The 13263-nt window shown below is 39.4% G+C and overlaps 1 protein-coding gene across 1 annotated transcript in view; it reads left to right on the top strand.

Moving 5' to 3' along the window:
- Positions 1-13263, top strand: part of LOC128359522 (anoctamin-1-like) — a 151741-nt gene that overhangs the window by 48278 nt on the left and 90200 nt on the right. The window contains exons 10-11 of the mRNA XM_053320014.1: positions 5052-5116; positions 9868-10002. Coding sequence (XP_053175989.1) covers positions 5052-5116; positions 9868-10002 — 200 coding nt within the window. The remainder of the gene's footprint in view (positions 1-5051; positions 5117-9867; positions 10003-13263) is intronic.

The following is a 13263-nucleotide window of genomic DNA, read 5'->3' as shown; positions in this document are numbered from 1 at the left end:
GAATGCCACTGATGGAAGGGACAGAGTTACTACGGCCTCTAAAGGCACTGGGCAAACCCTCACGTTCCCATCTAATTGCTTCTCCTCTGACATCAAGCAGTGTAGCTGTAGGTTGGCTACGCACAAATTGTTTAAGTTCTCGTCTTAAAGTGCTATCTAACACCTGCTCAACAAACTGATCCCGCAATAGACACTCTACATTAAGCATTCCCGCTGGTGCACGTTGCTTTACTCTTTCCATCAGACTCATTAAGGCAAGTGAGAATTCAAGTAACGTTTCTCCTTCATGTTGTTTACGAGAAAAGAAAGCTTCCTGTAAGGCCACATAAGATTCAGAGCAGCCATAAAGTTCTTCCAGTATTGCCATTATTCTAGCTGGGTCCCCACGTTCTAGACTAGAGCGGTATTTAATTTCGTCCCGCGCCTCCCCCTCTAAATGATCATAGAGAAAGAAAGCCTGATCAGCTGGGGACAAATGGCGGGCCCTCATACATGCCTGCACTTCCTCAAGCCACTCACTCAGTGCTATCCCTGACCTTCCCCTAAACATGGGGCACTTTCTGTCTCGAGGCACAAACACTAACCTCTCGGCTGCAGGGGCGCTGGCAGTGGGCGGTGCTGATGAGGTTGAAGGTGTGGCACTAAGGGGTGGTACCACAGGGGCTCGCTCTTGACGCAACTTCTCATTATCAGCTCTCAGCTGTAAGACCAAATCTCGCAACTCTTGCAATTCCTCCTCCATTTTTACAGGGGAGCCGCTGCTGCTTTGTAGCAATGTCAACAAACAAACAAACAAAAACAAAACAACGGAACACACGTCTCAGCCTTGATTCTACAGTAAATCCTGCCGACAACGCCAATTTGTGGCGAGCGAGGGGGTACTTGTACAGTTAAACTCAAAAGCAAAAGGCTAACCAAAACCGACAACGCCACCCCAGGGTTTAACCCGGGGAAAATAAAAAATAAATAAAAAAAAGGAAATAAAAATGAATAAAACTAAATTAACTAAACCAAAGTTTCGTTCGTTATACTGAGAAGGCAAGAGACGTGGTTCCAAAAATAGAAAAGGGTACAAAAGTTTATTTAAATAGTAAAAACAATGGGATATTTTCTTTTACCCTAAAATTGAGTCTTCTTTTTAATTAATACCAAGGGCAGAACAGGGCTTCCTTCAGGGCTGGGGCCACTAGGATTACCGTGAGTGCAGGGGGAGTGAGGGGCATCAACTAAAGGTAGCACCACAAGTCCACATGAAGCACACAACACACACACACACACACACAAGGACAAAGCCAAAAGAAAGGAGTGGAGGGGGGGTGGCACTACCTACAACAGGACACCATCACCAAAGTAGGGGGGGGGGGGTAAGTCACCAGTGAGGCCCTCAGCACCTGGAAGTAAGCAAACAAAAGAACAATCAGTGGGGCATAAAACCATATAAGAAGATAACACAAATAATTCAAAATATGACAAAACCAAACAATATTTTGACAATACACAAATTTATCACTAATCAAAATAATATTTAAACTGGAATTAAACAAATAACCCCAAATAAAATAAAATCAAAATAACCCCCCAAAATTATTAAGCAAAGAAAACCCCACTGACTATTCCCCTCCTGTTTGGTACAGGTACCATAAATTCTGCCGGTGGGACTGGAGCAGACTCAGGCTAAAACACAAAGCCAATAAAACAAACTAGGAAGATGAATAGGAAATAAAACAAATAAATCAAAACATTACAATCAGGAACTAATTTCTAAATGCTGAAAAACAAAAGACACTTTAACTTAAAGAAGGAAAAGAGAAAATCATGTCAACATAACTCTAAATAAAGAAAAATGATAAACCTGAGCGGCACATGGGCAGCTCTAAAAACAATCTTCTACTTCTTCAGCAGTAGGAGGAGACACACAGATGTGCAATACTGAATTCCCCACAAAGCAGCAGCGGTCCTGGGTGCAGAGCGGCGTGGCTCGTGCCAGCTCAGTGCCGAGACTTATGGCCTATCTGTAAATGAGTTTAATAAAATTAAAATCTGAATGGCTATGATATTGACGGGCGAACATAAACATTTACCTACCCCGTTAGCGTGGCGTGGTACAAACACCGGGAGGAACGGAAGAGGACAACAAACATTTCGGGCGCTGCCAGCGTCTATGCTGTAAGCGTGGTTAAATGCACACCAGCGGAGGAGAGAGGGTGAAGTAAAATTAGAAACTAAATGGCAATCATTAATAATGGTTTGGGGAAAAACACGACATACCTGTAAGCGTGATGCAGTTTGAGCACCAAGAAAAGGACAGAGACATTTGAGTCTATACTGTTGGAGTTATTGCGCAACAGCGGAGGAGAGAGAGGCGTGCAGAGCGTCTGCAGCACCTGGATCAGGTAACCCAGGGAGAGGAAGCGCGCACCAGCTGCCAGGGAAAGAGGCAGCACTAACAATCCCTCCCCCTTATATACCTGACCTTAATTAAAGGGATGAGACCACACACAGACGAGTGAAGCCGAGAGAGCTCATCCCACTACACATGCATTGGAAGTAGCAGACTTCACAAATGATACAGGTCTTGGACTTGGATGTGGCAAAATTTCAAATTCAATCCCCCGCCTTTTAAATTTGACATACTTGAACAATATTTGGTAGGCATGTATCATGTCCAGAAGTACATAAAAGCCTGTCAGAGCTTGATCCCTACAAGTTAAACCTACAAAAAATGACACTTCAAGTGTTCATATTTCTTAATATCAGTAAAGAACACATGGTGGTTAGTCAATTATGGGGATAAAAACAAAATCACACCTGCAAATCAAAAAAATCAATTTACATGATAGGGAAATGAATGTCAAAGCATTAATCATAAAACAGGATTTAAAAAACAAAATCAACTTATTTTAGAAAACTGTGGGCATTGCTTCTGCTTTTCCCCTCAACCACAGTACACTAAGCTAAAGTTAGCCTGAGCAGTCAAGACTTGTCTCACCCCGCCCTTGATTATTGGATATATTAAAGTCTGATAGATAACATGGAATTAACCTTCAGAAAATACAACAAATATCATTAGTAGGCTCTATGTTTTACCCTGTATAGTCCTCTCCACCCTTTCTGTATCTGCTACTTCACAGAGGAAAACAGCACGAAGAAGACAAACTTCCACTGCAATGCTGGTGTAATTTCCAGTCATTTGCAGGTAAAAATGACATGAAGAAAACAAACTTCCGCTGCCATTATTATTATAGTGACACAAAGGAAAACAGCCAACACAGAGGATGTATGCCTAAATGTAAGCACATTAGTTCATACAACCTTAAAATAAATCAATGGACAACCCAAAGCATCACCATTTTGTTTCTCAATTGCTTAGAAATGTAAAAAACTTTCAACTTCCCAATAAACAAAACAATTTCCACTTTAATGATATTAAAGAGTTCATTTTTTCAGTCATATTAATACTCACATTCCTCGAGACATCAGCCCTTTTCAACTCAACCATCTCAATCAATTCATAGTGTGCTGCCCTCCTGGTCCGTAGTACATAGAGTTTTTACCAAACTTTTTTTTATTAGTTTATTTCAAGGACAGTGCATATTAATAAACATATCTGTAAATATGCCAGAATTAGCCCAAGCTAGTTTTCATCTGTTGTCCCTGGCTAAGTGTGAGTTGGCATGACCTTAATATTCATGTGGGTGTCGATTATGATAACCTTAGCATTGTGTTCATCTCATTATTCAGTGAATGTCAATAATCCCACTCACTGTTTTAACCACACCTGCGACCTTGTTCTGGCATATGGCATTGAAATTGAACATGCAGGTGCTGAGTGATCTACTAAAAATAACTACATAAATGAAAACAGGTCAACAGGGTGGAGACAGCTAATTTTAAATGAATTCTTGCGTGTCTGAATAGAGAATTTGGACGAGCAGAAAGCCTGAAAGCTCAAAATGAAATTAGATCAGGTTCTCGTGGAAGAGGTTAACAAATATATTGAGTTATAACAATAACAAATATTACTATAAAAACCCACATATGGGAGAATATTTGTGACAAAGTCAATGCTGTTAGTAAAACCAAAAATATTCTTCTCCAAAAATACGGGTGGAAAAAATCTGTCCTGTGCGTATTCTGTCATTGTGCCTCCTTCTCCTCCTCTCCACAGTAACAGCTGTTATCTGAGCTCAGTGTGCAGCAGGTTAATACCTGCCCTTCAAAGGTATTATTTATAGACGCAGTTACCATCAGAAATAATACCTTCAGGTTTGGTAAATCACAATGCGCGTGTTAAATTACATATTTACATTTTCTCCTCTCTGTATTTTACACACCGGAGTTAAAATGCCCCATATTACATATTTATTATGGCAAATATATTAAATGCACAGTGTGTATTATCTTACACAGTTGAAAGACGCAAACCTCAGTGTGCTGCATTAGTAAATCAGCTTGCACATTTTTTTGAGGGTGATGTCAAGTGTGCACACGCACAGACCTTTAGTAAATCAGGCCCCTTGTCTACTGATTTTAAAATGATTATTTTCCTTATTTATGATGTATTATTTCACTCACCACTATTAATGGAATATTCATGTTTATGTAGTATTCCATACACAACTACTGCACGATAAAATTTAAATAAATTAAAGATAAAATCTTGTGACTAAATGCTGAGTGATGTAGCAATGATAGTTGAGTCCGGACTGTGAGAAAAACAAAAAAAAACAAAACAAAAAAACAAAGTGCAAGCATTAAAATCTTTCCAATTTATGTACATTAGCTTGGAGGTTGTGTCTTCACAAAAAAGAAAAATTGTATCCATGTACACAAATCAATAGATTAAATTTCATGACTATTCCACAAACTGCTGTGGTACTGGGTTGGTGGATCTCCTTCTGCTGAGGTGAATGGTTTTGTTTTGTGACATGTACTCTCCCTTTACTGTCATAGAGAAGGGAACTTTTGTATTTATATGTCAGAATAAATCCTAAAGGCATGGTAAAACCAGAGAAATAGTGCACCTAAATACCTTTGATTGTCTTCCTCAGCTTTTGTATGAAGAGTGGGCAAACTATGGTGTCTTCTACAAGTACCAACCCATCGGACTTGTGCGGTAAGGCTGTATACTTTACAGTATATTATTTACCCTGTTTAACAACTCTAATATTGATTGTCATGGTTTTTGTCAGTCTGTGTGCTGCACTTCTACAAAATCACTAAAGACCTTTGATGTTGAGTCTGGCCTTGTGATTTAAAAAAAAAAAAAGTTAAATTTTCTCACCTCCACAATGGTGGTCACAATGGTGTAAGTGCATCCTTGGCAGTGGTCCAATAGGAACAAGGGGTGAGGAAAGTGAAGAGCAGCACCATATTGAGAACAGTGATGTCTGCCAGAAGACGTAGCAGCAGAGCTAGCACAAGCTGGATACAGACCAAAAAAACATCAGTGGCAGGAATAACATCTAGGCAGTCAGCACGGTGGACAGGAGGAGGTGGAGGCACCTGCACCATGACCAGTTCTCCTCCCCCGTTGCCTTTTGTCGTTTCTTCTTCACTCTCCTCATCCCTTGTTCCAATCAGACTGCTGCTGAAGATGCGCTTGCGCAACTGACTATGGGGCCTATTTTAATTATTTAAGCGCATAGTCTAAAATGCATGGCACATAACATGTGGCGTAACATGCTGTAAACTAATCCCTGTCATTTCCTATTCCTTTAAAAGCAAGATGTACTTGTACATGTTAATGGTGTATTTGCCAAATAGTGAGAATGAGCTTCTTTGTAGAGGAAACAGATCTTATGTGCATAGTGAAAGTGATCTGCTCTGTCGGCAGAACTGGAATAACTTTGGATGATGTGATAGTCATAATCAGACTGTTTTCTGCTGTAATTCTAATGTGGCCTATCTCGCCTCCTCACAGCCATGACAGCTTAGTTATAATGTAAAACAGTGTCTGAAAAGAAAGTTGGAAATGGGGGCTGATGAGCTGCTAACCTTATATGTCATTCATAAAAAGGAAGAATATGGAGTTATAACCAACCAGTCTGATGTGGTTATACTGTAGCAGCCTGGTGCCATCTAGTATTAGTAGCTTTATTGTCATTATATTGAGGGTCAGACGACAATATAACAAAATTTAGATAGTACTCTCTGAGGCATAAAAACATTTAAGACAATGAAAAACATAAATAAAACATTAATAATCTACAAGAGCGATATAAAGTGCAATATGCAATATAAAAGGTGCAAACAGTAGCAATTTTCATTGTAACAGTAGGCCACAATCAGTGAGTGTGTGAGTGGGATGAGGGGATCAGGCCATGTTCATTAGTTTAACAGCTTGGGGGAAGAAGTTGTTTTTCAGTCTTGTAATGTGTGACTGAATTGTCCTGAAGTGGTGGTGGCCAGTATGGGTCATAAATTGTCCACTACATTCTCCTTTGTCTTCTTATTATTCAGGATGAGATTATTAGTGGAACACCAGACTGTCAGGTTTTGCAACTCATCCCTGTATGCTGACTCATCGTTGTTGGATATCAGGCCCATTATGATGGTGTTTGTTGCATTGACAGTCATGGGTGAAGAGGGCATACAGGATAGGGCTCAGGACACACCCCTGAGGAACAACAGTGTTCAGGATGAGAGTGAAGGATGTTTGTTTTCCCAGGCTGACAATCTGCGTGACACTAGGGTGTTAGGGATCACAGTGTTAAAGGCTGAACTAAAGTCTAAGAAGAGCATCCTGACATATGTGTCAGGACATTCCAGGTGCTCCAGTGTAGTGATTGTGTTTTCTGTTGATCTGTTTGGCCAATAGGCAAACTGGTGTTAGTCTAGTGTGGCAGGGATGGAAGGTTTAATATAGGCCAGATGTTGCCCAGTGCCCTCCTGACCTCATTTGAGTCCAGAATGAGTGCCTGATGATCTGATGCCAGACTGTCCATAACTGGTGTTGTTATCAAAGCGAGCAAACAACCTGTTAAGGTCCTCTGCTAATGAGGAGTTGCTACTTTCAGTATGATGTTTTTGAAAAGGTTTTCTTTTCAAATTACAGCTTTGGTTTTCTTTAAAATAATTTGATTTAGTCATTGAGGAACAGAAAATTCAGCAGGGTTTTAATTGCTGAAAGTATGAAAACTTGATCACGTAAGAACTGTAAGAATATGCGTTAAACATTGTTCAAAAACTGTTTTAATCAAGTTATACATACCCTTATACAATTGTTAGAACTGTTTGCAGTAGTGGAAGACTCATTCTCATTTCATCCATCATTACTGCGGTCAGTGACGGTATAGCTTGAATGACGCCCTGGGTGAGGCCCCCCTTGAGCACCCCCCACCCAGGAATTTTATTTAATATATGTATTATATGTCTACAAGGACATCTAAAAATATATGTTAAATATAAAGAAATTCACAAGATCTGTGGAAAAAAAGAATAATAGAATAGAAATGAAATAAGAATGAGAATAATATTTCTCAATTGCAATCCTTCATCAGAACAATGGGAAAACACACAAGAGAATCTAGTTATTACACTATTGCACAGCAAACACAGTTTAAAGTGCACAATCACCACCTCCAACATTGCCACAAGACAACAAACACAATTCTGCACAAACTATGACTGTAAGTTATCAGAACTTAGACAACCACAAGGACATTTTTTAAATATTCTTTTAGGGTGACTACTCAACATCAGTCCAGAGACAGCAGATGTAAAATCCTTTTGGCTAATTCTGGTATGTTTACATTTGTTAAAATGTTTTGTGAATGTGCATTGTCCCTGATCATTAAACCTTTAAATAAGATAAATAAATCCATAAATAAACACTATATACATATATATGCCAAAAATAAAATATACAATCAGAAATGTAAGAAGAGCAGAAAGCAACAATAATAATATAATAAATGTTCTTAATAGCACAAATTCTTCTTACACAAATTGGAAAACACACTGAAGAGAATCTAATTATTATACTATTGCACTTAGAATGGCAAACACACTGTTTAGATGGCACCACAGCCAACTAAAATCTGATCCTTCTGGCTTTCTTTCATGCAAAATCGTCAATGATGTCATCATATGAAATCTGCTCCCCTATTTCGTGATTGATACTAAGACTAAACCAATTCCAGTGACTGACCCACTAATTCCATTATTGCTCTATTAAGTTGGATCCCCCGTTCCCCCCTACCCATTCCAGTAGGGAGATGGAGAGGTGAACTGTCCCCCCTCCCTATCTCCCACAGCTTCTGTGTGCGTGGCACCATCTCAGCAACCAGGGGGCGTGTGCACAACAGAGTGATAGATTGACTTGACATGCAAATAATATAATAACTGCTTCGCGGGGTAAAGGATTTTTTTAAAGACTTTTTCTGGAATAGATGCCTTTATTTGACAATAGAGAAACAGGAAATTATGGGAGAGAGAAGGGGGTGTGACATGCAGAAAGGCCCGCTGGCCATGACTCGAACCGGGTCCACTGCATATGGCATGTGCTCTTAACCACTCGACCACCTGTGCGCCAGGATTTTTTTTTTTTTTTAAAGAGCTCTAGCCAACCCCCATGAGTCATGACAAAATGCTGCCCTGGGCCCTTGCCCAATTTACCCATATCAGGGACCACTACTGACTGTGGTTAGTTAATTCTGATAAATATAATGACTAACCATTTATATGTGTTTTTAATATGTTGATGTAATCCTTTTATTTCTAATACTTTGCGGGTTTGTGTGTTACTGTGCGTCTGAGTGTGTGTGACAGGCACAGTGTACCCACGTTGTTCACTTGCCTATTAAAATGTTGATAATGCACCCTTAAAATAACAATGAAATACTGCACCATTGACTTCAGACCAGGTTTTTCTTGGTCAATGGCGCAATTGCTTTCCACTGCCTCAAGATGGCATTGTACCAACAATGCATCTGACCACACCTCATTTTGAGACCAACATGCCCATGCATGGAACTTGGATAGGTGCAAGTGCATTTGCTATTTAGACAATGTGGCCCTGGAAAGGAAAATGACAACTGCGTACATCTTAAACTAGAAAAAACATTTGTATCGCGCTTGGAGCTGCTGAGCGGCAAGCATAAGGTAGAGCCCTATGTGAAATTTTATAATAACTTCATTTATCATAACCAAAAGTATTTAAGGCAGCTGAGCAGGATCTAATAGACCACACACCACACAGAAAAGACAAATTGGGGAAACACAGGAACACAAGGAAGGGGAAAACACGGTGGAGAGGGAGGGGCACAGCCATGCCATGACAGTTTTGTAAAGAGAATCACACCCTACTTTTGCTTTGTGTGTGTTAATTATGACCCAAAGCATACTTTTACATGTCATGTGTTATTATTATCCTTTTTTGTGTTGGGCTATGTGTAGACACAGGCTGAAGGCTAAAGCTGGTACTTAGTTAACATGCTGTATTAGACGTTGTGTAAGACGGTAAGGCTATCTGGATGTTATGTTTGAAAACGAGTTACATCCCAGACGAGGACAAGACATTAACGGATGTCTTTTAAATGCAGCAATGACTCACAACAAAGGTCATCTTGTATCAGGGCCAATAGTTAGTGACATCTCCAAGTTTTGCCTTTATGTTTTACTAGTCTACAAATCTCAAGAAAGAGATTCCAGTGTTGACTAGGGAAGATTCAGCCTTGATCGGGCCTCTCGCAGATATATTTTTTAATTCTCCAGATTCACTCAAAGACTACAACCTTGTATGTGAACACTGCTGCTCACCTCACAGCTGCTAGTATGTGTATGTGCAATTCCATTGTCCTGATACTAACATGTTACTTTTGTCTAAAAAATAAAATTCTGATTTGCATTTTTTGTGTTACTCAGGAAGTATTTTGGTGAGAAGATTGGCCTGTACTTCGCATGGTTGGGTCTGTATACCCAAATGCTGATTCCTGCATCTCTAGTTGGAGTCATTGTCTTTCTGTATGGATGTGCCACAGTTGATGATAACATACCAAGGTAAACCACACAAACGTGAAAACAAATACACTTGAGCACAGAAATTAATCAAAGTATATGAGCTCTTTTATTAGGAAGAGATGATTGTCAAGTTATTTCATTCTTTAACCACTCCAGTCTTGTTAAAACGTTGCTGCAAAATCCATGTCTTGATCTTTAGATGGTTTATATAACCTACTTTGGCATAAATGTCAGTTGAGATAATCGCTGAGAACAGCTGGATTAACCAGCCCTAAAATATTTATTTCATCATAGCCACAACATAGTCTGTTTACGCTGTTGAAGGTTTTACAGCTGAAAATCATATTTTCAAAACTAAGTTGGCTTAATGTTTTAATATTATGAATGATTAAACAATATACACAATATAAATGCACCAGGGCCCTGTCCCATAAAGCAGGATTACCAAATAATCATTTTCCAGCATCTGGTTCCATAAAGCAAGCTCAGCATAGTTCAAGCTCAGTTACCACAGCAATTTATGTTGGCAAACCAACCTGGTTCAGACCAGGCTAATTGTCAGGCTTAGCCTGAGGCCTGGGTTGCTGCTTAGCCATGACACTGATCTGAAAGAAAATACATGATTTACTTTATACTGTGTGTGTGTGTGTGTGTGTGTGTGTGTGTGTGTGTGTGTGTGTGCGTGTGTGTGTGTGTGTGTGTGCGTGTGCGTGTATGCATGTATGTATGTATGTACTGTATGTATGTGCAACCCACATATGTGTTCATGACATCTCACATTAAGGCATATGCTTAGAGAATCTAAATTGCCCTGACAGAATAATATCCTCATAAATATTGAATAACTGCAAAAATACTTTGGACCAGAAATGTAATATTTAAATCCTTATGTCTTTCACTGCTATTTTCCTGGTAGGAAATGCTGTTTTAATAGGTATTTGTTGCCGATTAGTATATTTAAAATAATGTCTAAAAAGTAGGGCTGTCAGCGTTAACGCCTTAATCGCGATTAAATTAATGCAATCCATAACGCGTACATTTTTTTTAATTGCATTTTAATTTTGCAAGCCTTTTTGTCCCTTCTACTCACCCGTAGACGGCTCCTCTAGCTGTAGCGCTATGCTTTGAAGTGGCCTCCTGCAGTAAACCTACCGCGGTGATGAAAAGTAAGAGAGCTACTGGACTTTTGAACGGCTTGTTTAACTTTAAAAAACTTCCAGACGCTTCAGTTGACAAGTCAAAAGTAAAATGCAACCTGTGTCAAACGGAGTTTAACTACCACCGGAGTACGTCGAGTTTGAGTTACCACCTCCACGCTAAATACCCAGGTGCAGCCAAGCCAGCCTCAGCTCCACCAAAGGACCATTTTGGAGTGTGGGAGTCGCAGCAGAGCCGTGATTGATTCCCAGTTAAGACACTCTGGTAAGAAATGCTTTACATTATGGGCTTACAACTGCCTTGAAATGTAAAATAACAGGATTTTAAACATGCAATTCAAAACGCGATTAATCGTGATTAACTATGGAAATTCTGCGATTAATCTCGATTAAAAAAATTAATCGTTTGACAGCCCTACTAAAAAGTAAACTAAGATGTGTTTAGTGGATGCATGTCTAGGTGTTTCCCCTTTTCTTTTAAATAATTAAGGTCTAGTCTATATAATAACCTCTTTCTGTGATCCTATGTTTAAATTCTGTGTGAATGTGGTTGGCCTTTATTGAACCGCTTTAGCCTGATCTCATTTGTTATGCTCATTCAAGTCAGGTGTTTGACAATAAGCCCCGCTTTTCTGAACAGGCTGTATGGAACGGACCCCAGTAGTGGTAGTTTAGGCAAGTGAAAGACAATCATAGGCATAGATGACCAATTAACAGAATTGGCATCTGCAGATATTTTTGTAATCTCTCACTTTTTGTTTGTTTGACCGCTGCATGCATGCAAATGATGTACTATCTGATGCATATAGTTTGCAGAAGTGGAACTCATTTTCGAAGAAATAAGGTTAATGGAGGCTAAACAACCCATCTAAGTACAACATTCTGGTAAGAGGAGAAATTAGTTATACTTATGAATATAACATTCCATTTCTGCCAAGGCCTTTCTGTTATATGCTACGTATGTATGCCCCCAAGCTTATCAACTCCTCTTACCAATGCCCAGGAACGGAAAAGGCAGAATCAAACATTTAAGTCTTATCTTCAGTTATCTTGCCCAGATAGCATGCGAATGTGGGCCACTTGAGGCAATGATCCGGCACTGTAGGCATTCTTCTGGCCCGGACAAAACAGATGTGAACCTAAACTGGCCCATGTAGTAAATGCTACATTTGGGCCAAATATCACAAAACGAATATGGCCCATCTTTGGCCGAAATATGGCAAGTATGGCAATGACTAATCCTGATGTGAGCCTAAAGAGGCCCACATATAAGGAAACATACTTGGCCCACCTTTGTTGAAACATATTTGGGCCAGTCTTGGCCGAACTGGTTTATTTGGTGTGTTTTTGGTTGACATCTGGCATTGTGATGGCTTGGTTATGGCCCACTTTTGGCAAACATGAGCGGACCGCCCAAGTGCCATCATTCCATGCTGTATGTGGGCCGGATGAACATGTCAGGTGTGGGCCAGATATGGGCCAAAATAATTTTGCTATCTGGGTGTAGTTTATCTTTAAAAATGGCAGCAGTTTCAAGTGTTTTTTGATTTAATGACTAAATAATTACCTTTGTAGGATGAACATCTGTGAACTTTCTACTCCGTTCGCAGGCTAATGTTAGCAATGGAGCGGTGAACGAACAGTAGCAAACGAGACTAGCTGACCAACACACACCACAGCATACAACCGCAAACAACTTAAACCAACTCTGAGGTGAAGACAATCAGAGGTGGACAGAGTACACAACTTCACTACTTGAGTAAAAGTACAGATACTCATTGTCAAATATTACTCCAATACAAGTAAAAGTAGCTTAGTCAAAATATTACTTAAATAAAAGTATTTGATTAAACAATTACTTAAGTAAAAGTATTTAAAATATCTCAGAAAATACAGGAAAGTAGCTTTATTGTCATTATACAATACACTGATGTGATTCTGCTTCAGACATGTTTATAGCTCAAAAATAAACACAAAGTCAAGAAGCCTCAGAACACAGTTACATTTCAACACACCTAACCCCTACCTTGGACTCTTTGATATGAATTGAATGTATAAAAAAACATGAACAGAAAGTCAACTTAATCATTCAACTGCAAAATCTTATCAATTCCTATCCCCAACATTGCACCTTTTAATAATG

The sequence above is a fragment of the Scomber japonicus genome, chromosome 5 (assembly GCF_027409825.1).
Source record: "Scomber japonicus isolate fScoJap1 chromosome 5, fScoJap1.pri, whole genome shotgun sequence".
In the NCBI taxonomy this organism is placed as follows: Eukaryota; Metazoa; Chordata; class Actinopteri; order Scombriformes; family Scombridae; genus Scomber; species Scomber japonicus.
The sequence above is the reverse complement of the archived record's forward strand: the minus strand, read 5'-3'. Positions and strand labels throughout refer to the sequence as shown.